General features: G+C 43.3%; 1 protein-coding gene across 4 annotated transcripts in view; it reads right to left on the bottom strand.

Moving 5' to 3' along the window:
• The window catches only part of CRHR2 (corticotropin releasing hormone receptor 2), a 153,320-nt gene that overhangs the window by 30,265 nt on the left and 98,154 nt on the right, over positions 1-24,901 (bottom strand). For all 4 annotated transcript variants that reach the window (XM_071428496.1, XM_071428498.1, XM_071428497.1 and 1 more), the window contains 4 exons: positions 17,720-17,837; positions 15,329-15,482; positions 12,669-12,729; positions 7,947-8,019 (listed from right to left, as the gene is read on the bottom strand). In XM_071428496.1, the coding sequence (XP_071284597.1) occupies positions 7,947-8,019; positions 12,669-12,729; positions 15,329-15,482; positions 17,720-17,837 (406 nt within the window). The remainder of the gene's footprint in view (positions 1-7,946; positions 8,020-12,668; positions 12,730-15,328; positions 15,483-17,719; positions 17,838-24,901) is intronic.

Below are 24,901 nucleotides of genomic sequence, written 5' to 3'. Positions count from 1 at the left end.
TTTCCATTTCTTGCCAGAAGTTTAGTCTTTCCATTTCTAAATTGGGATGAAAATTCAGACCCCCAAAATGGAGTTACAAGCCAGTGATCCAGAAAGTATTTGAGCCATCTGTTTTGGCACTGTTCTATCACAACCTGAACACACGAGCTCAGAAACTCTTCTAAACCAAAAGAAACTTCTCAGTAAATGATTTTGGTGGTAAAATTTTTCTCTCATAAAAAGCAAACTCCACTTGGGAGGAAATTTATCTCCCTTATGAAGATGAAATAGCCAAAGTGCACAAAAGAGGCAATGCTGACTCTGAGGGCTTCTCTGCAGTTTTCCTCAAGCCCAGGAGTTTAAAAGGGAGGTCATTAAGCTCTGCTCTTTCTTTTGAGAATTTAATGGACAACTGGCTTTTATTTTGCTCATTTTCAGCTGGGTTTTGTATTTCATGCTTCACAGAAAGCCTGTGCTCCTCTGCTTCCTAGAATGTTTGTTCCTCTTTGCTCCCAGGGACCATAAAAATTATTCTATTTAGATTTCATATTTTTATGCAGTGCTGTAAAATCACCTCAGGGTTAAGTAGCCCAAATTGGGATCAGAGCAGTCCTTTGAGTGAGAGCTCTGGATGCTGCCACCCTGACCTCAGATGAGCACTCTACCAGTTAATTAATGCTTTGTTTTAATTGTTCTACCATGCTGGCCTGACCTGATCCTCAGACAGAGCTTTTTATCACAGAAGTTTCTTTTTCAAAGGTCACAGGCACCACAATGAGTCCTTTGGGCAAAGGGCTGGAAAACACTTTTATGTACAATTAGGAATAAGGATTCCTGAAATCCTTATTTGATTAAGAAATCCTTATGTGATTAAGAAGAATGAACATTTCACAAACAGAAGTAGAAATTTCAGGAAATTTGTAGAGGGTACATGATATTGGACACCTTGCTGGGCACTTATTGACTCCACAGCTACAAAATATGAATAGCAGAAGGTCAATAATAGCAATGGTGGCAAAATTGGAGATAAATTCTGGATGGACTGTAATCAAACCAGCACATTATCTTTGTGCTCTGTGCAGCTAGCACAGCCTGCATGCAGAACAGCAGAAATTATGATAAAAGTCCTGCAAGAAGAACTCAAGGATGTCAACAGGTCATGAACTGCAAAGCTGCAGAAGTGGAGGAACTGCTCATCTTTAGAGAAAGAGATTTAAAAAAAATCAATAAGAAAACTAATTTGATCAGTGTTTGAGAAAAAACATAAGCCATTCAGATAGGAAGGAGAAGGGGAAATGAAAAAATACATCAATAATAATAATAATAAAATCTCAGTGTCTAAACAGAACAATGCAGAAGTGGAAACAGAAGTGTGAAGAGAGTCAGTAGAAACCAAGAAAATATTCAGAGAAGCAATTGTATCAGCAAGGAGGATGCTTACACAGGACTACAGAATGCTTTTCAGCAAAAAAAAACCCATAAATGAAATGTATAGAGCTACATACACAGGTGAGATAATTATTTACATAAAATAGTGGCTGAGAAAACTTTGATTTCTTTAGCAGATCAGAAGAACTTCAGCAATGTGGACTATGGTGTCTGAAATGGAGCATGACAGATCAATATAAGTGAAGACAGTGACAGGACAAGGGGGAAGGGCTTTAAATTGGAATAGAGTTAGTGTAGATTGGGTATTAGGAGGAAATTGTTTCCTGGCAGGGTGGGCAGGCCCTGGCACAGGTGCCCAGAGCAGCTGTGGCTGTCCCTGGATCCCTGGAAGTGCCCAAGGCCAGGCTGGACAGGGCTTGGAACACCCTGGGACAGTGGATAAGGATAACTCTCATTTAAGAAAAATCCCTTTTTGTCAATTAATCAGCTGATTTTGTTGATAAGCTTAAGCACCTCCACTCTCTGATGTGACAAACTTTAAAAACACCCTGTCCTTCCACAGCCTTGGTTCTGAAAAACTGAACTATCTCAGGTATTTACTGAATTATTTTTTTTTTTCCTATCAAGGCCTTGCAGAGCATCAGCCAGTGGTTGCTGCATTGAGATACTGATATTTCCCATAACCTGAAGCTGGTCTGGACAAATTCCTTGTAAAGAAGAGAAACCAGGTGCAAAGGGAAGAATGATGTGGTTTGTGAAGTCCTCTGAAAGAGCCAATTAGAGAACAAGAGAGACCCAGTGGACAATTCCCTGAAAGGAATTCCAATTCCACACTCCAGAGGTTCCCAGAGAAATTTGGCTGTTACAGGCTTGTGGGGAAGAGCACTGTGCATAAGAACACAAGGGAAAAGGGCAGGAATACATATATATATATATATGGATATATACACATCTATTATTCTGATTTCTCAATAGAAAGAGGCCAGCAGCAGGTCTGTGCTGTTTCACAGCAATCCCAGTGATCTGTAAAAGGGATTGAAGAACAGGCTGACAGATTTTTAGTGGCATCAAACTGCTCAGAGCAGCAAAAACCAAGACTGATTGCAAAGGGCTGTCCAGGGACTGAGTGATCAGGGAATAACCTGGCACTGGAAATCACCTGATGGGAAGGTACCACCATGGGGAGACAAAACAATCTCAGCTTTACATGGAGGGTTATGAGCTTTGGGAGTTTTCATTCACAAAAGAAATGCTGGAATTGCACTCACTGGCTCCCTGAAAACCTCATCTCAGCTCCCAGCAGAAGAAAGGAAACTAAAAAACCCACCTGGAATTACTGAGAAAGAAGATAAACCAGGCAAGAGGATGCAGATGTAGAAATCCATTTGTGTGGTCACACCTTGATTACTGGGGTTAGGTTTGATCTTGGCACCACAAAAATGCTGCATCTTTAAAGAGCAGCACATCATAAAGACCTCTTGGCTATCTCTGGTTTTCCCTCCTGAGCAAAATCCCACACTGAAATAAGGACCCTTAACTCCTCTACTTGTCACCCAGGAATCTCAAAGCAAGGGAGGATAGCTTTTAAATAGATCATTTTTAAATAGATAATAATTAAAGTGGCTTTAGAGCTGGAGAAGCTGAGCTTTGAGCAGCAATCTAACTTATTCAAAGTTAAATAAATGATGAAGGCAGAGGCAGAAGTGAACTCCAGGGCCTCCCCCACCTCATACACCCACTCACTGCAGCAACTAACTGGTTGTAGTGAATTATTTTTAACCAGACACAAAAAACTCCAGAGGGTGCAAAACTCTTCAGTTCTCAAGCACAAGAGGGGGAAAAAAAAAGATATCTATTAAAGCTGAATGAAAGGTTTTGGGGGAAAAAAATTGATCTGCCTGTTTGAAAAATGACAAATTTATACAGTTTTAACTCTGAGAAATATTGCAGAGCAGTTCATAGCTGGGGTGAGCTCATAGCAGAATTCACTGAGGGAAAAACAGCTCAGGTAACTGCCTCTGATGCCTCTGATGCCTCTTCTCTGAGACTTGGCCTCTGACCCTGCTCTGTTTTTGTGGTTCACCAGTTCTTTGGCAGTTTTACATCTCAAAGTGAACACAAGAAATGTGTTTTCCTTAATGAAATCAGGAAGATACACTGATTTTATTAAGGAATTCACTTCCCTGGCATTTTTATCCAACCCTTTGCCTCTTCTTTAGCTTCAGTGATTATAACTTGGTTATGTGACTCTGAGAAAAGAATTGAAAAAACCCAATGTGTTCAATTGAAGAGAAAATATCTAATAGAGTGTGTCTTTCCATGCTATGAGAAGTTAAATTTCAAAGCATCCAATGTGCTCAATTATTAATTCTCTTGTGGGATATGTAGAAGTCAAAATCCATTCAGGAATGAAACAAAAAAAAAAAAAGATCATTACCTAAATTTTCTCCTTCAGATGTTTTGTCAATAAAAATACAGGTTTCTTGCCCAATATACAGATTCAGCACTTATATTCAGTTTCCTTTTTTTCTGCAATTTTCTCTAAAATAGTTAGCCTGTTTTCAGCTCAAGTCAATCTCTGAGCTCCTTCTACACACACAGACAAGAAGAAAATCAATCAATCAATCAATCAATCAATCCAACAACTCCACTGCTTCACTCAAGGTCTTGTACCCAAAACACAACACAATAATGTGATGTGGAGATGGACTTTAGGGCTGCTGCCATGATCAAAGGCATTTTTGTGGTCAATCTTTATTTCCCAGTGAGGCTTAGAGCTCCTGCATGACCTGATCCTTGTGTTACACCATCTGTGCTGCAACAGCTCAGTGCACAGAGGTGAGAAAATGAGAAATCAAAGCCAGTGGAAATAATTGTTGACAGAAAAAAAATCCTTAAAAATAATATTTCAACAGAATTGCATCTTTAGAAGCAAGTTTTATCCCTCTAAGAATATTCAGCACTCCAATCATATTGGTTGGTGCAATGATGCTTCTGGAATACACCAAGATGTGTCCAGGGGGTCACCAAAGCTCACCTGAGCTGGACACTGAGCTCTTGGCTCTTCACTCAGGTGGCTGAAGCCAATTGTAACTGCCCCAGGTGCACAGGAACTGCAATTTCATGGAGTATTTAGAATTTCAGCTTCTACTCCTCTTTTGGAAAGCCTCTAGTGCTCCTCTAGTTAGTCCTCTTTTGGAAATAACACCAATTTCTCCTTGTAACCTCTGTGTCTCTCTGTTTTTCCAGCAGAGGCCTGGGATAGCTGTCCCACAGAGTTGTCATAGAATGGTTTGGGATGGAAGGGGACTTAAAGCCCATCCTGTTTCACCCCCTGCCATGGCAGGGACACCTTCCACTATCCCAGGGTGCTCCAAGCCCTGTCCAGCCTGGCCTTGGGCACTGCCAGGGATCCAGGGGCAGCCCCAGCTGCTCTGGGCACCCTGTGCCAGGTTCCCACCCTCACAGGAGATAATTTCTTCCCAATATCCCATCTCAAGCTACTCTCCATCACCTCCAAGCCATTCCCCCTTGTCCCATCAGGCCTGTGCCCTGTCCTGTTTCTTATTTCACAAAACAGAGCTACAGCTCCACTTCAATTCCTCATTAATTCAACTCCAGCTCATGAGCAGTGACTGAAAGATGTCTCAGAACTGTCCTCTTCCTGAAATCCCTGTTGTTTTCCACTTGTGGTGGCCACTGTTCACTGGAGGGAAGAGGAAGGCAGCACTTTGTGTGTCAAAATGGAATTTTGACATAATCCCATCTGAGGGCAGTGATGTCTGACTGTGCTGCCCTGGGTACATGGCACATGTCAAATTTCAGTGCCCTTCATCCAGCACTTTTCACAGCACCCTTGAAAGGGTCACTGACTCCAATAACAGCAAGTGATGCTTCAGTCATTATCCCCAGTTTTAATTTATTCTCATAAGGATCAAACAAGCAAGCATGTCAAGTGGCTTTAAGACACTGTAGGGTTGTGGGTTTTAATTAGAAACACTCCAAAAATGAACTGACAGTTCAAATAAAAAATAAAACAAAGCAGGGCAGCAGATTTTAGGAATCAGGACTGTGCTGTAACAGGAGGTTTCAGATTTGCAGTTTAGATTTTGTTTGCAGAGGGATGCTTTCCTGCCCCAGCAGTGCTCTCTAAGGGAATAACCCTGAAGTGAGGGGAGGAAGGGCTTGTCCTTAAATTTTATCAGCTCCTTTCCACCCCACAGTGCAATTACTGCTGTTATCTCACTAGTGTTTTAATTAGGGCCCAAGTGCAGGCAGGCCAAGGTAGGAAGGTTCAGTTCAGTGTCAGCTCTGGGCTCTTCAGTCACTGGCCCAGTCTAGAGGGGGCTTAAGGCTGTTCCAAATTAGAAGCAGATACAATGACCTGTACAGAAAGTGGCAGCCCCTAACCATACCTCCATCTTCTGGATCTCTCTGGGGTCTTTAAGTATTTACAGTGCTGTTCTGGGGAGAAAAAAGCCATTTTCATGACTCTATAGTATCTGTCAGAGATGCTGCCCAATGATTTCACAGATCCTGTGGACTAAAGGGCTTATAGAAAATTCAGAGTCACAAATTTCCAGGCAATGATGCGAAACCCAAATGCTCCAAGCGTCACAAATCTCCCACCTTGTGTTGTCTAAATAGGATTTATTTGTGAGGGAATCTCTGTATCAATGAGGGCAATTTACTGTGAGGCTCTTTCTGGTTTTGTGATGGCTCCCTGAGCTACACAATTTATATTTTGTATATCACACCCATTGCTATTTCTCTCCTTAGAACATAAAGAATTTTTACATAAAAATTGTCTCTATTATGGGTTTCTTTTTCCTCTTTTCAGGTGATCTTTTTGCTGTATCTTAACAATTAACACAGAAATGATTGTTAAGATTGTTAATCTTAACAATTAAACAGAAATGAACTCTCCTGCTCTCAGGACACACACTCAGATCAGCTGCTGGGCAGCACAGAAACGTTTTTTACACCGAATCCCATGAACAGGGCACTGACAAGGTGAGAACATAAGGCTCCTTAGCCCTGAGAAAGCTGCCAGTGGTGCCTGCTCAGGAGCATTTGCACCTTCCCTGTGGGGGCTGGAGTGACATAAGGGACAGCTACAGCAAACCTTGTGTCCTGGGTTGTAAGATAAGTGTGTGTTCTATTGCCATCTGTCAGAGCTGGGGCAGTTCTCTCTGTCCATGGGGCAGTTTTTTCTTTCTCTCTCCCCCAGCCAATCCTCCCTGCAGGAGATCTCTGCTGTCCATGGCCACTGAGTGTCCCTGCAGGGCTGAGCCAATCCCAGCATCCCATGGGGAGATGCTCCGCCCAGGGGAGGAGCCAAGCATTCCTCCCTGGATCCAATCTGAGCCTGGCCCAGCCCAGCAGCCTTTGCCCAGTGCATTGCCAGAGGAGCAGCTTCTGCTGCCCTGCATGGCCAGAGGGAGCCCAGGCCCATCTGCAGCAGCCCTGGAGCTGCAGAGGAAAACTCCCCCCTTGTGCAGGATCCCTGCTCCAGCAGAGCCACAGCTGGCACTGCAGGAGGGCTGAGCCCCCATGGGATGGGGCTGTGCCACCCCCTGACACACAGGGGACAGGGACTGCTCTGACTCTGGCAGTGTTTTTTTTTTTTGTTTATACTATTACATTTGTATTTTTAATTTTCCTAGTACAGAACTGTTATTCCTGTTCCCATATCTTTGCCTGAGAGCCCCTTAATTTCAAAATCCTAACAATTCAGAGGGAAGGGGTTTACATTTTCCATTTCAGGGGAGGCTCCTGCCTTCCTTAGCAGACACCTGCCTTTCCAAACCAAGACACCTTGGTTCCCTAACAGGGGGAACCCACTGAGTCCTGGGAATTCACTGTTGGTTCATCTACCTGGAAGAGCAGAATAATTTCTTTTCAACTTTGTCCTTACTAACAGCTAACTAATACTTTCCATCCACACCCAGGTTTGTTTTGTCTCTGGGAAAGCACCACTGTGCTTCAGCTGAAGGCTCAGAATGGGTTATGAATGAGCTTCCTTCTCCCTCTGCCTAATCTTGGTTGGCACAAGAGATGGAGTGTTGGGTAAACAGATAAACAGCCTGGTAAGCGTGGGCAGCACTGGGAAGGAAACTTTACAACAGGAAATCCAGAAACAAACACACAGCAGTGCTGGTGATGGAGAAAGTGGAGCTGATTGTGCAAGATAAAATTCCTCACTATGATTATTACTTTTTTTCTAAATAATGTGTGTGACAGAATTGCTGTAGTTGTCATGAGCCCCAGATGGATGAGCAGATACTGTAATGCTCCCCTGGATTTTAACATTTTTCCTTTCTACCCTCAAAACCTTCTACAAAGGCAAACAGCACTGCAGAGGGAGGAGGAAAGAACTGCCCAAACCCAAAGGAACAGCCAAAACCAAATCACTTCAATTCCTGCAGTGTTATCTGCTGTGGCCTTTTCAGAGAACACCTGAAGATGTTTGGCCTTGTTTGTGTCTTATTTTTCACAAAAGCAGACGTGGAACATGACAGATGAAATTTTCTCTCAGTGGGAGATGGCAGTGTCCTCCCACCCACATAAACACTTACCAGGAGAACAAGAATCACTGGCCCTTGGTAGATGTAGTCAATATATTTCCCTGGCTCTTTTCCAAACCAGCACCTGTGAAAGACAAAACAAATAAGAAAGCAATTTGTAAGATAGATTCACTTCTTTTAGGCTGCAATATGAAGGACACTATAGAGAGGTGTTCCTTTGCTCACTGCACTGTTTATATAAAAATAATTAGCAAGTAATGGAATTTTCTGCTGCACATGACCTGTGGTTGGACACAGATCTGAGCCCCACTTTCCCCTCCATTAGAACATTCATGTTCCCTTGATGGTTTTGGCTGTTGCCTATGTGAATATTGGTAAGAAATATGAGAACCTGCTGTAAGAAGGATGCCTGAGAATGGAATTAAAGAAATATTCTGTGTAAGAGAAAAAACCCCTGTTATCCATTGCAGTGCCCAGAGACACATTAATTAATTAAAGCAATGTCTCAAGTTGCATGGAAATGCTGTCTAAATAAAACACTGAATGGATGAGAAGTCATCCCATTGGCTTTAAAGGAATCTGGGGACCACTGGAAGTGCTCAAAAACCATGTGGATGTGGCACTTGGGGACAGGGTTTAGTGGAGGACCTGGCAGTGTTGGTGAGTGGCTGGGCTCCACGATCTGAGAAGCCTTTTCCAACCCTAATGATTCCATGGCCACCAGAGCCAGCAGACAGAGCAGAGCCATCATGTGAAGCCACCAAATTCCTGCTCCAACATTCCTTTCCAAGCTGTCTGGGATGACCCAGAACAGGCTGGGAAATGGACTCAGGTGAAGAGAAATCACAGGTGAGCCCCAGAGCAGAGGAGAGCCTGGATGTGTCACACATGACCCACACATGGCCTGACTTCCACTAATCCCAAGTGTTTTTCTCCCTGCTGTATTACACAACAGAAGAGCCCCGTGATTTCACAGCAACCCACACTGACACTCCCTTCATCCTCCTCCCTGAGAATAATAAATCTGCTCTGTTTGTGTTGGTAAATGAATGAGAGCCTGGGCTCAGGTCTGAGCTCACACCATTCCCTTTTCCTTGGGGTAGTTTTGGTCCAGGCCAAAAACTAACCAAGGCCAAAACTATTCCTGGGGAACAAATCTGGAGCTAGCAGGAGCCAGAGGACATTCCCAATAGTCCACAAACTGCAGCTCCCCTGATTTTGGAGGCCAAGAAGATTTAATGATGGGGTTGTGAATTATTCCATGCTATTTGGAAGTCGAGCCCTAGGAATTAATCCAGGCCCAGCTAATTCAGTTTCACAGATACAGCCATGGGGTCTGCATCCAGGATTCCACCAAGCTAAGACAGATTCGCATTCATAATTCCTTAAGGTTGAGATCATTGGAGCTCCAGATCCCTTAGGAAGTAGATTTTGGAGTTCAAGGGTCTGGGAGTTTTCTTCCCTGTCATGGATACCCCATAACAAATCTATACAGTAAAAGTTGTGCCTTCCCCATGCTTTCTTTGTGAAACAGATAATTTAGTGCCACTGGAACCATGGAAACAGAGATAATTCCTGAGCCACAGAGACCACAGAGCCACATTTGCACTTTTACAAGCAGCAAGATGTAATGGGTTGCCTCAAAGAGGTTGGAGTCTGTAAGACACAACCTCACAAGTCCAGGGGAAATGAGCTGGGATCAGGAAAGCTCTGGTTCAGATGGGATCCTTGTGGATCACGCCACACCCTCAAAGCCCCTCTCCAAAATGTGGTGTTTGCTAAAACAGGAGGAGCTACTTGACCATTGCAAGATGCTCTGACTGGACAGGGGTGTTGAGGTACACAGCTGGAATCAGCAACAGTTCAGTACCTCACAATTATTTGCTTTTTCTTGGCTCAGTTCCCACATCCTTTAAGTTCCAAATGAATGAGGGAGCTTTGAATGTTTTAGAAATGTGAAAGATGTCTGCTATTCCCCGGTGCACTGAGCGTGAATTGATAATTTTGCAACTCATCCTCCAAAATTTGGGCATGAGAGCAAGAGTTGGAATAAGGTTCTTCCTCCAGCCAAGTTATCATCCAAGAAGAATCCCCAGGGCAGCCTTAAATGAATGAAACTGTGTTTTTGAATTTTATTTTTTTTAATGTAGCTGGAAAGACATGAAAAAAAAAATTACAAGATATGCCAAGGGCAGGAAACAAATTTCTCTACAACTTGCAAGATCTACATTTGAGAGCAGATTTTGAAGGGTATTTTGGGAGAACTATTTTTTATTGCCTGAAACTCAGAGAACTAAGAGGAGCAAAGAGTTCCTGGGAAGCTGGCTGCCCTAGCAGTGGGACTTACATGAAGCAGGACTGAGGCATGTGGCAGAAATTAGTGGGCTAGAAAAAGGCAGCAAAGAATTTGGAACTGAGCTGGTAGAGCACAAATGAGGTTCCAGGCAAAGGCTGCTCTTGTTGCTCTCTGGAATTTAAATGTTGCTTAGCTCGAAGACCAAAATGCTGAAATTTATTATCTGAAGTCCAGTATTAGACCAAGGTTGTGCTGAGTGAAGAATTGATGTGGATTTATTTCCACACTGAGGAAACAAGGTTGTGGCCAAGGACAGACTCTGCAACACAGGACTCTCCAGGGGTGTTGATGCTCCAAGGTTCCTTTTGTAGGTAGTGAAGAAAAAAAAATCCAACAGCTTTTTTAGGTCTGTGTTATTCTCATTAGTAATAAACCAGATCTGTTATACTGTAATGTAAATATTTCTAATAAATTGGGTGAGTAACGCCAAGAGGAGACAGTCATTTGCCAGAAACATTACAAATGTCTGCAATTGATTAAAAATATTTCATATTTAGAGTCTTAACTGTTCCAACTAGGACTTTTAGCTAAGACATTGCAAACTGTTCTGCCAATCATCTGAACTCTTACTTTAAATCCAACACAAGCCATTGTTCCTGCAATAAAATAATTTCATTGAAAGCAAAAAGCGAAACTTAAATCACTGACTATTATTTGGTGCATCTGTGGGAAATAAAAGCCATTTAACCACTTTTTATTCTTTTTTTTTTTACCTCTGGAAAGATAAATAAACACCCCCTGAATATTGAAGAGGACAATTCAGGAAGACAGTTGTGATAAGACTCAGATATGTAAAACATATTTCTGCTGAATAGCACTACTTAATATTCTTCAGGGATCTCTGATAGTTCTTTATAAAACCAAATCCACCACTGGTTTTATCACTATTGTTAATTAGATCTCACTAATGTTCCTCCCCTTAACAAATGCCCATCAATGAAACTACTGCAATAGCTCTTAATAATTTGTGGGTGATTTTTTAAATTGAGATTTAACAGCACTTTTTTTTCCCCAGAGTTGCCATATTTTGCTAAAGAAGTGATAAACCCCAGGCAGGATATTTGCCACAGTACCAATTATAGTTGCCTCACTGTGCAGCAACTGATCTCTATTAAATACAAAGATCTCTATTAAAATAATATTAATAGATATTAAAGATCTCTATTAAATACAAAGATTAAAAAGTCAAGAAGTTGCTTGAAGCATTTTCTTAACATTCTTTCTATTTTAAGCTTTTAAACTACGATGAGGAGCTGCACTACCTGAACCCCAGCTCAACCTCCACACAGCTTAAATGGATACTCCAGACAGAGAAAGAGGAAATTCCCATTTTTCCTGAATTTTGGGCAGTCCCAAACAGTCTTGGAAGTGTAGGGGTACTTGTTGGTTTCTTTGGGTTTGGATTGAAGGCACTTGAGATAGTAATTTATGTTTGGATTTAAGTGTTTATTATTTCTTATCAGTAAAACAGCCTCACTGCTGGGAGTTCAGCAGCTTTTCATTAGAAGGCACAAAATGGCCACAATCTCTTGCTCCAAGGTCTTTTCAGACTAAACTATCCAATTAAGAACTGACACCTGGATTATTTTCCCTTTTAACCCAATCACTGATCCCACAGAGCTGCAATGGGGACTTTTCTGCCCAATTACAAAATGCCACCCAAACCCATGGAGAAGGAGGAAGAAGAAGCATGGAGCAGAAACCCAGGGTGACACCCTGTGCCCTCCATCTTGCTGCCATCCACAACACACTAAAAACCCCAAAACCTCAATTTCTCACCCAGTGACACACCTGTACTGCTCTCTATAATCTATTGCACACTTTTGTGGGTTCCAGTCTATCTTGAAGTCTGGGAAACTTTCTCCATGAATGAGGGTCAGAGTCAGTGCTGCCCTGGGGGTCAGGGCACCCCAGAGCAGACAGAGAAACATTCCCTGTGCCCTGGGTTTCCACAGGAAGCTGCAGCCAGTCCATGTTTGCTGCCTGTGTCCATCTGGCTGGGTGTGACCTCCTGGGAGCAGCACATGACTCCCCCAGTGCTCAGGACAAATGGACAAAAGCTCTGGCAAGGAGCAAAGTCAGGACCCTCCATTTTAGAAGAGGAACTTCCAGCTGTTTGGAGAATGAGATCCCCCTGGGAACCTGTCCTTAGGGACAGAGGAACTCATCAGACCTGGCAGCTCTTCAGGGACATTTTTCTTGGGGAACAAGAGCTCCCCAATGCCACGTGTGAGAAATCAGGGAGGACAGGCAGGGATTGGGAATGGCTGAGCAAGGAGCAGCTCCTCAAACTGAGGAAGAAGGAAATGCACAGCCAGGGGAAGCAGGAATATGTGACCTGGGACATGGTTCAGATATGTACTCATTTCCTGATTTGTTTAGGCAGCCATACAAACACAAACATTAACATCACTTACTGCTCATTTTCATAATACAGCTTGCCAATGGCCCAGGCAATGATGATTGGGCAGGGAATACCTGCAGGGGCAAAAAAAAAAAAAATTAGGAGTTAATAATGGATGGATGTGTCCATGGTACCAAATTAAACTCATATCTGTGTGAGGAGAGTCTCAGTTAATGAATGGGAGACTCTAAACAATAGTGGTCCTATCTTAGTCTGCTTGAGACATCACAACTGCTAAAATCCTTTCATTTAAAAATGAAAAAAGATCATCCCAACAAAACTTTAGTAAGGAAAGTTAATAAAAATATTAACAAACACACACATAAATACCTATGCTTCCATAGAAGTGACCAGAAGAATTTTGGCTGACTTAAAGGCAGTTTCGGTCCCTTTTCATTTTCCTGCAGTTGGTACAGCAGAATCTCTAAAGACAGTACTTGGAAGTGAGTGTTTAGGTTTTTATTTCCCAGGCTCCAAGAAGCTTGTAAACATACTGGGATCTCTAGATGAAACACAATTTCAAAACTTTCCACTTTTTTTTTTTTTGAGTTCAGTGTTCCTTATGAAACAGGATTATGAGAAAGAATAGCTTGGTATCTTGCAGTATCAGAATTCTTGGGGTTTTTTCTCTTTCTGAAGGATCCAGCTACTTTTTAACTTTACAGACATCACTGCACTCCCTATAAAGGGTTTGTGTTAGGCCTTCCAAACCAGCTGGTTTGAAGGAGATTTGCTGTAGGAGGCACCTGGAAGGGAGGAAGAGTAAATGGAAGTGGCCTCCTGACTCACACTTAGGCAAGGGGATGTCAAAATTCAAAGGGGAGATTTTTGCCTCTCCATTCCCCCTTAAACTTCTCACCTCAGGAAAACCCAGACTCAGCAGCTCCATTCCCCATTCCAAAGTGCAGGTTGATGTCTCTGAAACCACTGAAATCACTGAGGTGAGAGCATGGACAGAGCCCCAGTGACTCTGACCCCCATGGAGGAGCAGAGGTGCATTTGTCTCTGACACAAATTTGTCTCTTTTAACCTCCCTCTTGCTGCCCATTCTGTGGGCAATGGAGACTTGGAAGAGATGGAAAGAGAACCACAACACAGAGGGGCTGAGTTGCTGTGGGGTCATCTTGAACCTCAGCAGCTCTGATCTCCTGCCCCATCATCCCTGGTGGCTCCTGCGCCCTTCAGATAATTGGGTTTGTTCCATCTTGTTCACCACACACATTTAAAGGGTCTGGTGCACTCATTTCCCCATGTTCTTGGAGGAATGGACAGGGAAAATGGAGCCATGTCCTCTCTCCTGAAGGAAAACATTTTACTTTTCCTTGTTAAGTGAAGAATAGGGATTTGAGAATAAGACTGGTAAAAAAATGTGTATGAGGAGGCAGAGCAGAGCCAGAGTGCACCCACAAGGTGGCTGGAAAGGTTTATTCAGCTCACAACACTCCTACACTGGTAATCAGAGACCCAGAGGATTCTGACAGAGGTAGGGAGTGAAAACACCAAGGATCAAAGCAGTCTGTGGGTGTGTGAGAGCTGTGTAAGCAGCTGATTTTCCAGTTTGCTGAGAGAATTGAAAACTATTGGGGAAAAAATTGAATCAACTCCCCAAATAAACATTTTCTTTCTACTACAACTCCTCTTTCCTCCCATTTGATTTTGGATTGAATGACATATTTTGTTTCAAAGGCTGTTTCTGCCTTCAGAATTGCAATCCAATTACTTCTGCAGAGAGGGAGAGGCACTTCTGAACAAAATGTCATTCTGCTTTCACAAAAGAAAGTATTGGTGACTTTCTTCCACCTTTCTTCCTTCAACAGAAAAAAACTACTAGATTCACTAGTTCTGTTTGACCTTAGATTTTCATTCAAGTGAACAAACTGCCTGCATGGGCTTGTCCTGGCAAACATCTCCTGGCAGAGTTCAAAACATGGAGATGTTGGTTGGGAAGGATCTCTGAAGGTGTTTGCTCCAATTTCTTACTCTGAGCAGAACCTTCAATACTCACCCAGGGTACAGCCTGGCTAAATTTTTAATAACCCCAAGGTCAGAGGTTTCACAGCTTTTATGTCACATATTCCAGTGTTCCACCATCCCCTGGTACATTTTCTGTTTCCTTAACACCCAACTGGAACCTCCCAGTCTGCAGTTTATGGATTTTGTCCCTTTTTACAACACCTGCTATTACCAAGCAGCATTTGGCTCCATCATCTTTGTAATTCTCTTTCAGATCACTCCTGGTACCAAACAGATCCCTCCTCATCTTCCTCTTTGCCACATTAAAACAGCTCAGCCCCTTCAGCCTCACATCACAGCTGATGGCCTTCAGATCCCTGATCACATTTTCAGCTGGAGAATCTCCTCAGTTTTTCCACATCCCTTTCTGACCTCAAGGACCAAAACTGACCACAGCATCCCAAAGGCAGCCCCAAGGACAGTCCAAAGATGATGTGTGACTCTTTGCTAAAGGCTGTTTTCTAGGAACAAATCCCTCAGCAGCTGTGGGTAATGAGGCTCTTTTTCAAGTCAGCTCCACACTTAGAAAAGTCTATTCAGAGTGAGTGGTCCAGATTTCACCCCAGGGGGATTTATAATATCTATTCTTGCCTCTCTTTGTCTTTAACACTTTAATGCCAGGTACCACCGAGCACCATTTTAACCACAAAGGTCACTTACACCATCCTATGAAGAGAAAGACCCACTTCCTCAGCTTATCAGTGGAGTAAGTCATCACTATAGCAGTGTGTAAGTAGCAGCCTTCCACAAACATCCAGAAGAAGTTGGTCACCACAAAGTAATTGTAGACAGTGGTAATACATCGACACCAGGGCTGGAAAGGGAACAGAAAAGAATATTTTAAAGTCATGGTGAGAACATTTCAAAGACTCTGTATGTTGTTATTCCCTTTAAAAAAAAAAAAAAATCAATGGTAGAATTCACTCATGGGATGCAGGTTTATCCTGTGGCTTGGAATCACAGTATTTTAGGTGCTGACAGGAACTCCCAGATCCATCTGTGACCTTCTGTTGAGGCTGGCTCTGACCATAACACACAGGATCTGCTGTATCCAAACCTGTCTGGAAAATTCAGGTCCCAGAACAAGCCTCCAAGAGGAGCAAGTCATGTCACCACAGGTGAGCTGTGTCAATGTCATGGTCTTGCTTGGTTTCCACTGAGGAGAAGAAGCACAACTGATATTTAAAGAAAAAAAACCAAAACTTTAAAAGCATGTTTTTACCAGCCAATTTATCCCCTCTGTTCCTGCCACTGGTGCTTCATTCTGTAAGTCACACAATGTCACATGTCACCTCTGAATTTTGCCACAACCTCAACAGGAATTTTTTGTAAAATGTGAGAAAATGTGTTTTTCCTCCCCAGAATGGCTGTGCAGTGAGAGCACAGCTGTGGGAGGCACAATTAGCTCCAGATGGGAACATCCCAGCAATAAATCACAGGGAACCGAGGGTAATTTCCACAGTGCTGCTCACCTAAATCTGGGAAAACTTCCTTCTTGCCAAGCAGACATCTGAGGAACAACTCTAATTACCTGGGTCATTTTGGTCTCACCATTCTCCAGCCTTTTAATTAGCTCTAGTGAAGTATTTCCAACTCTGACCCTCAGTTAATTTTTTTTAGCCTTCACAGACAGGAGATACTGATGGTCTACAGGCAGCCAACAGAGCAACAGATGCACCACCAAGCCCAGTAAAATTCTGAGGTTTTAGAATTTACTGGGCAAGAAGCACAGTCACAAAATGACAGCCCATCCACAAGTTGTGATCACTTCTGTGTATTGAATGGAAATAAAAAGAAGAAATCTTTTGGATGTGTTAACACGTTCATTTCTGTATTATTTCATTAATATTTGATAATTAGTTTGGCTTCACCCTTAAAATAGGATTAAAGCCTAAAACAACCCAGAAGCTTAAACATTTTGTTTTCAAATGTTTGTTTAAACAAAATTTCCTTTCTTTTCCTTTCACTTTCCTGGAACTGTACAAAAACCTTTATATCCAAGTCAATTTTTCCTGTGTCAGAACTAAGAGGAACAGGATGGTGGATTGGGAAGATTCTGATGAATTTTGAGCAATTCCTTTGTGGATTTTTTAAAATTGAACAGTAAACCAAAATTGCAGAGCTCATTAGTTCACACCTCTCTGTTTATTTAACTGAGGATTCTTGATCCCCACATGTACCCACCATGAGGCTCCAGATAACTTCACCCATTCCTTCTTGATTTTTTTTGCAAGCATTATAAGCTTAATGCAAAATATTTCCACATTGATGCTTCTGTATGTGTTATTTAATCTCCACTGATCAGCACAGAAGAGATCACATCAATAGCCAGAATAAATGATGTTCCCATTAATTCTGGTGGTGCTACTTTGACTGACTTATCCCACAATCACATAACAAAGTATTCACCAAGCTTGTATAAAGCACCTTTCCCAATAAGGCTGCAGAGAAAAGATGAGTTAATGAAAACTGGGGCATGTGATGCCCCATCCTTATATTTGCAGGTTTATATTTTCATTGTCACCTTGTGCTCACATTTTAAGAGGTATTTGAGTCCTGTCTCCAACAGATTTTTCCTAAATAACTGTAAAAATCTCACTAGAGATTTGCAGCATTATCATGAGGGGGCAAGTCACACAGCATGGAACTGCTGACCATAAAGCTCATAAACTCCATTTTCTGGAGTGTGACACTGCCAGAAGCACAGACAGAGCAAACACTGAATTAACAGAATTTACATTTTCTCCAAGGAGCTCTGGAAGAGTAATAATTGAGATTTATGCATAGACATCTTCTTTATGTGGGCACTAATGATTTCTATTTGTTTTCCCAAAGCATGGGACTGAAGTTCAGATGTCAGATCTTACATTTGAAGAGCTAATCAAGGATGATGAGTGCCCAGCTGACACTGGAATGAAGAGAAGCATGGAAACCTCTCTGAGCATGTGGTGTAAGGGTCATAAGTGTCATAAGTGTCCCTTGAAATATCCATACAAAGAAACTCAGCACCCTGAGCTCCAGGGCAGGGCCCTGCCACTTCCCTGCACTCACCTCATTGCTCTCATGGATGTTGTGATCTATCATTTGAAGCAGAAACCACATCACATTCCTCAGGATGAACGTGGTGATCAAGTTCCAGTGGATAATATTCCTCAGACATCTGATACTCCTGAGCAGGGAAACACACTGAAGTGAACATATATAATGAATATATCCACCCACACATCAAAAACCATACAGAACAAATGAGTAAATTCTGCTCATTGCATAGTTTATCCCCCTGCAATCCCTCTGTTACTCTGTGAAAAAGAAGGTTTGTGTTTTTGCAAAGCCATGGACAACAAATTTGTCTTGACAACACAATTGAATCAAGTCAAGCAAGTGAAACTGCTTGGATCTACTGGAAGATAAAAAAAAAAATCAAACATTCAAACTGTTCTTTCATCCTTGGTTATTAGTTTTGCTCCCCTTCCCTCCATCTCTAGAACCACTGGAATTGATAGAAAAGCCTCTGAACAACCAGGCTGCCCTGGAGGCTGCTGAGTTGCTCACAGGAGGAGATTTAGTGACAAATATTTGTGCTGGAGTGGCAAAGCTGGAATAGTTTACATTTGGTTAATTCCTGAACAGGTTCACCTGTGTGAGTTTGAATTAATGTAACAGGAGAGCATTAACTGCCTGCTTTTCAATCCTGGGCTTAGCTGGCTTAAACTTGTACCTAAAATGAGGCAGAGCTGCACATCCTCCTTCATCAGGAAATATTTGTGTCTGGCTTTAGTCCCTCCCCAGCCCCCATTCTGGTGCAATGTAAATTATGAGCACAATGTAAAATATGAGCTACAGTAAGCTGGGGTGCCATAGCAGTGCCATAAAACAAAAGAGAGAGGGCACATCTCAAATATACTTGCTGCTGGAAATGGCTCCAGGAGGCAGCCAGGGCATGATGCAATTGCCAGAAAACAAAGCATCACTGAAGCAAGACAGAGTCACTCGTGACAGGTTCAGTCGTTCAAGACCAAAACATTTTTGATTCTTTGTGAACTGGTAAAGGATGGAAAGTGCCAAGCTGCAGCGTTGCAGTTACAGAATCTTCAATTAAATTGCCTTTTCTCAGCTCAAAGCAAACCCCTTCTCTGTGGCATTCATATTTTCTGGAAAAATCCCTTTGCCCAGGATTTTTCTCCTGGGAAGCTGAGAAGCCTCAGAGAAAAAGGAAAACAATAATTATCTGATTTGCTTCTCCTGTGTTTTGCTGCTTTGGAATGTGTTTGGAGATTGTTTACCCACAGGTGATTGTTTCATTGGTTTCATGGGAATTGTTTTTACTTTTTGGCCAATCAGGGCCAAGCTGTGTCAGGGCTCTGTAAAGAGTCAGGAGTTTTCATTATTATGTTTTTAGCATTCTGGAAGTATCCTTTCTGTATTCTTTAGTATAGTTTAGTATAGTATTCTTTAATATAGTATAGTATTATTAAATAATGAATTAGCCTTTGAGAACATGGAGTCAGATTCATCATTCCTTCCCTGTCCTGGGGCATCCCACAAATACAACACCTCTCCATTTATGAAAATCACTTCCACAGGGTTTCAAGCAGCCAGAGCACTTCCTGGGATTTGGCAGTGGCCATATCAGGCTCCCTGCTTGCCAGGGAAGCTGCCAGATAATGTGGGACAAACACAGAAAGTGGCTCAAAGCTTCTCAGCTGGAAGGGACTGATCTCACCCCAGGGACAATAAAAAGAGAGGCACAATCCAGAAACCAACTTTTTGTTGCTTCAGGCCTTTTGCAAGGCAAACAAGCCACTCTTCTTAACAACAAACATCATTTTCCTCGCTCATTGTACTGTTCTTAGGGCTAAATGAGTCAGTCTTAGGGCCAGAAGCAATTCTGTGGTGTCCTTCAGCCTCACAAATCTCTCAGAGATCTCAAGCACTTCAGAAAAAAAAAAAACAACAAAAAAACAACAGAAGACCTCCCACATATGAGACACTTACAGAGAGACACTCAGAGGTATAACCCTGCTAAGCCAATGTTAAAATCACCTCTGTTAAAATCACAGAGAGACACTCAGAGGTATAACCCTGCTAAGCCAATGGTAAATCACCTCTGAGTTTAACAAGTCAGGCTGCCAGAATTAAATTGGTGTTTGGTTTGAGAGCCTCAGTGACTCATGGTGAGTGAATCTGGAGAACGAATCTCCAGCTGCTCAGACCCCTTTCTCTTTTTATTTAAGCTACAAACTCCAACACGCTGCTCTCAGACATGTCAGACCAGCCTCACTTGGAGAATTTCACTTTTAACAAAAGGCTGAGGTTCAGGGTTTGGCTTTCAAAGAAATGAGGAAACCAAGCTGCCCATGCTGAGCCCCAGGAGAGCCCCTGGCTCTGAACCATCCTGCTCAGGGCTGTCCTCTGTGCATCTCCTGCCCATAAATGTCCTGCAGCTCCCCCTCACCTCTGTGTTTTATTCACCCCCTCCAGGTCAAGGATTAGCAAATGAAAGGATGAGTCTGAAACATTGCTTCTAGGGAGAGAAGGAGGCAGGGGACTAAAACTAAGGAAATTCAGGTCAAACTGTGAGTTATTGAGATGAAAGGAATTGCTTTTGAGAGCTTTAACAACAAAACAGATTTGGCACACTTGAATGTATTTCTTGGCAAAGGTAAGATAAAGGAGTGGGGAAAAAAAATCCTTGCTGCAGGCATCTATTTAGATAGAGATATATTTAGATATTTTTTAGTTTAATCATTCCATAAGCTGGAACATCACTGAATCTGGCTAGGGGAAATCTTATTGCCACAAGATTTACAGCAGGACATTGGACTGGACACACAGGCAAAGAGGATCAAATAAAGAGTTGTAGATTTTGGGATCATAAAAAACAGGTTTTCCCCCAGTCATCAGAACCACATTGTCTTCTTTGACAAACTCAGTGGGCTTGATGATCCCTTCTTTTCCAACCTCAGCAATTCTATGGTTCTGTGTTTTTATCTATTGCCTACATGATCTTTACTGCTTCTTGGTTCCTACTGGTTTTTATTCTTTGCCCATCACTCTGCACCCTTCAGACTTTTAGTGATCTGTGCAGGACCCAGAGCAAGAGGGTCTGGTCTGTGCTGGAAACCCCCAATTTTAACAGATAATCATTAAAACACTCTTGTTTTCAAAAAGCCCTGTCTGTTGAGGGAAGGCGTGTTCCTGGTGTAAAATGAAGTATATAAATGTGGCCAGCAGCTGGAATTGACCAAAATGAAGCCCGAAGCTTTGGCTTTGCACATGGAACAAGGAGAGCTGGCTCTCCTGTCCCACTGCCTTGAGCAAAAGCCATCTTTTGGGTATGAGTGACCTCACACCACTGCCCCATTCCCTTCTGGAGACACTGGGTGTGTGGCTTGGATGGTCAACAGCCCCTTTTACCTGCTGAAAAGCTTCCTGTCTTTGGGGCTAACAGAGCCATGAAAGGGAACCTGAGAGATGACTGAAAGTGTCACAGACTTTCTCAAATAACTCAGGCAGTGATGTGACCCCAGGCACAGAATGGTTTTAACCTTTTCCCTAATTTTTTTTTTTCCATTTTATTTTCTTTTAATGAGTCCCAACTGGACACTGAAAGTTTGTTATTGCTCACAATGAGCCCAGAGCCCATTGTTCTTTCCTCTAACTACCACCAGCACAGAAATCAGTGGCAATAATGCAATTAACAGCCAAGGGCAGGGAAAGCTTGGGAAATAACTGTGTCAGGTTTGCAGTGGGGAGGGAGAATCTGCAGGATAATAAAGTGTGTGGAGGCTGCAGGGCACAGCAGGGCTGCAGTCCATGGAACAGGGGAACAATCTCTTGGCAGGCACCTGAGAAAGCTGCTCTCATTTTCAGGCACTGCTGATGGGTGCAGTTACTGCAATTTGGCAGGTGTAAAGCATGTGGAGGGGTGCTGGGGAAAGGGTCTCCCCATTCCAGGCTTTTTTTTTTCAGGTGAGACTGCTCTGCTGGGCTCAGGAGCTCACCCTGTGCACAGAATGCACCTCTGCAGCCAGGCTGGGGTCTGAGGTGGGCACTGAATGAAGGACATTTCCCAAACTGGGCAGCCAAAGTGCTGAACAACAGGAGACCTGCAGCACAGCTAATGTTTGCTGAAAGGACAAAGCTGACCTTGTCACACTCATTCATCTCAAAGCCTGAGGAAAAAAAACTCAGAATACTCATAGGAGTAATTCATCCTCCACAGGTCTTTTCCTGGCTCTTGTTAAATAGGAGGTAGCTTAAATTTATGAGCCTTAATTTAAATGTAAATACCCCTGTTAGTCATGAAAATGACCTGTCCCATTTTGAAAACTTAAACACTCCTATCAGTCTTCTATGCCAATGAGCCCCACAGTTCCTTTCTCCTTGATTAATTATTGGCTTTGCTCTGTGCAGTGGGAAAGTAACCAAACCTGTGCTCCAGGAGCAGCAGTAACTGCCCTCACAGGCAGCACAGAAAAAGAATATTCCTATAACTCTGAAACTGGCAGGAGGTGGAATTCAGAACACATCAAGCTGTGTTACAAATTAGTGAACTGAGCTTTTCTGGAGGCACGGGGGTTGGCATGAATGAATTCCCCCAAAATCCAGAAGCTAAGAAATTGGGGGTTGTTCTTACCTCAGGAGGGGAATATCCCAATCTAGGGGTGGTGGCAGTGGCAACATGAAGGGAATGAGAGCACAGAGAGCAGAGAGCTGCCTCTCAAGAGGGAAAGAATCTCGTGGGAGAGGGGAGAAATGAGTGCTGAACTGCTTCACACACAATTACAGCACTGCTGGCAAGGCATTGTGACTTACAGAGCCATGCAGAGCTCCACAGCCCAAAGGATCTAATGATGGAAGGTTTCCTATTCCTCTTCATGTCAGGGAACATCACTTATGCCATTTCCACTTGTTTTACAAGGCTTGATGTGTGCTGAATGGAGCAAGAACAGCAGCACAAATCACCACCCCAGAGATCCTGAAGGCTGGCACATCACAAGACACCACAGACTGAGGCTACAGGCTTCCACTGAGGAGGAATTTATCATTTCTTTCCTACCCTAATCCTTTTCAGACAAAAATCACTGCTCAAAGCTTTGGCTGGACTCTTCTGCTGGCTCTTCCCTGGTGCATGGGTCTGAGGATGGGTGGAATAAAGAGAGAAATTGCAGGAATTCACTGACCACAGACTCAAAGATTGAGGTCAGAACATAAAGACATAAGAACTTCCATGTTCACCCAGACCAATGTGCCATTTAGGCTGGGGGTCAGTCCCTGTGGGGATCAGTAAAAATTAATTTGGGAAGGAGCATTGGAAACAAGGGAGTTGAACTGCAAGTTTGTCCTTGCTCTTACCTCCCTGCTCCTGGCAGTCAGAAGATATTCCTGATTCAGAGGCTGCATTTACATGCATTAAATGACCTCACTGGTGGCTCCAACTCCTCCCAAGAGCCACTGGACTCCTTTTGTGGTTTAGGTTCACTGGGGTCAGACCATGGGTTACTCCACTAACATGATGGATTGAAGAGCTCATAACCTGTTATTCCCAGTAGAACATCTTTGTCTGTGTGGGTTCCTCTTCTCTGCTTGTCTGCCCACTCCCAAGGGCTGGATGAGGAGGCATTTCCTCACAAATGCACCCCCTCCTGTCCTGTGGGAGCTGCAAGGTGAAGGAACAAAAAAAGCCTGGATCTGGACAGCAAGAAATTGCTCATCCATGGGCTGTGGGAGCAAACTGGGAGGAGTGCTTGGTGCTGCACCCTGCAGCCACGCAGTTCAGGCAGCAATTTCACTTCTGGCTGTGCCTGAGAGCTGATTTTGGGCAGGAAATATCCCCCTGAAATACAGCAGGGTCAGACAGGCACAAGCAAGGGGTGTGTGTCACCCTGAGTGAAGGAGCAGGCAGAAGGAAAAGGATTTCCTTGAGAAGAGAAAAGGACAGACAATTTCTGACATGGAGAGCAAAGATATCGCCACTGGAGGCATCTTGGCTTTGTGAATTAAGGGGTTGATTGGCTCCTCATGATTTCTTAAGAACCAGTGCTTTCCCTGCTGAAAGGTATCCAGATACCTCCTCCTGAAAGAGCAGGAGGTTCTGACAAGGGCCTGATGCAGAGGTGTCCTCATGTCTTCATCTCCTCATGTTTTATCTCCTCATGTTTTCATGTCTTCATCTCCTCATGTTTTATCTCCTCATGTTTTCATGTCTTCATGACCCAGACAACTGGTTAAGGGATAAGAATCACAAATACCATTCTCTGTCCTTCCATTTGGAGGGAATGATGAAGAAAGGAAGAGGAAGAGCCAGCAGATCATCAGTACCTGGTCTGGGCATGGTGTCACCAGGAGAATTTTGGGGTTTTTTTCATCATGGGTTGGTCTAAATGACACCAAACCTGTTTCAAAGGCTGATGAAGTGAGGCTTTGGGTAGAGGCGTGTAGCAAGTGACAGCCCACTCTCATGGGAGACAGTTATGAAGTGCCTTGTTATTTGCAGGAATTTGGGGACAACTCCAGTGGAGCTTGTGCAGAGAAAGGAAACAAAGCTGGGAAAGCATCTGGAGTTTGATGAGGAACAGCTGAGGAGCTGGGGGTGTTTAGTCTGCAGAAAAGGAGGCTCAGGAGAGACCCTCTCACTCTCTAGAATTCCCTGACAGGAGGGTGCAGCCTGGTAGGGATCAGGCTCTGCTCCCAGGGGACAGGGACAGGACCAGAGGAAATGGCCTCAAGTTGCACCAGGGAAGGTTTAGATTGAGTGGTAGGAAACTTTTCTTTGCTGAGAGAGTGGTCAGGCATTGGAACAGCCTGCCCAGAGCAGTGGTGGAGTCACCATCCCTGGAATTGTTCAAAAACCATGCAGATGTGGCACTTGGGGACAGGGTTTAGTGGTGGACCTGGCAGTGCTGGGGTAATGGTTGGAGTCAATGATCTCAGAGGTCTACTCCAAGCTCAGTGAATCTCCATGGTCTGTAGGAAGATGTGTGTATTCCAGTGAATCCAGAGTGCCAGAGCCTGTCTCTGGCACTGCTGGCCAAAGCAGATGAGATTATCTGGGATTTGGGATGAGCCTCCCTCTCACCACACACACACACGGAGCACTCAGCTCAGCTCTGCAGCAGGTTGGACATGAAGAAGCAATTAAGGTGAAAGCCAACATGCTTCTCCTTGGCTTTCCTAATTAGTTAATCAAGAGCCAGGTGTATTGTGAGCAATTGCACACAAGAACCCCTT

Source organism: Agelaius tricolor, unplaced genomic scaffold (genome assembly GCF_023055355.1).
Source record: "Agelaius tricolor isolate 1412-34295 unplaced genomic scaffold, bAgeTri1.0.p SCAF_6, whole genome shotgun sequence".
NCBI classification, from domain to species: domain Eukaryota; kingdom Metazoa; phylum Chordata; class Aves; order Passeriformes; family Icteridae; genus Agelaius; species Agelaius tricolor.
The sequence above is the reverse complement of the archived record's forward strand: the minus strand, read 5'-3'. Positions and strand labels throughout refer to the sequence as shown.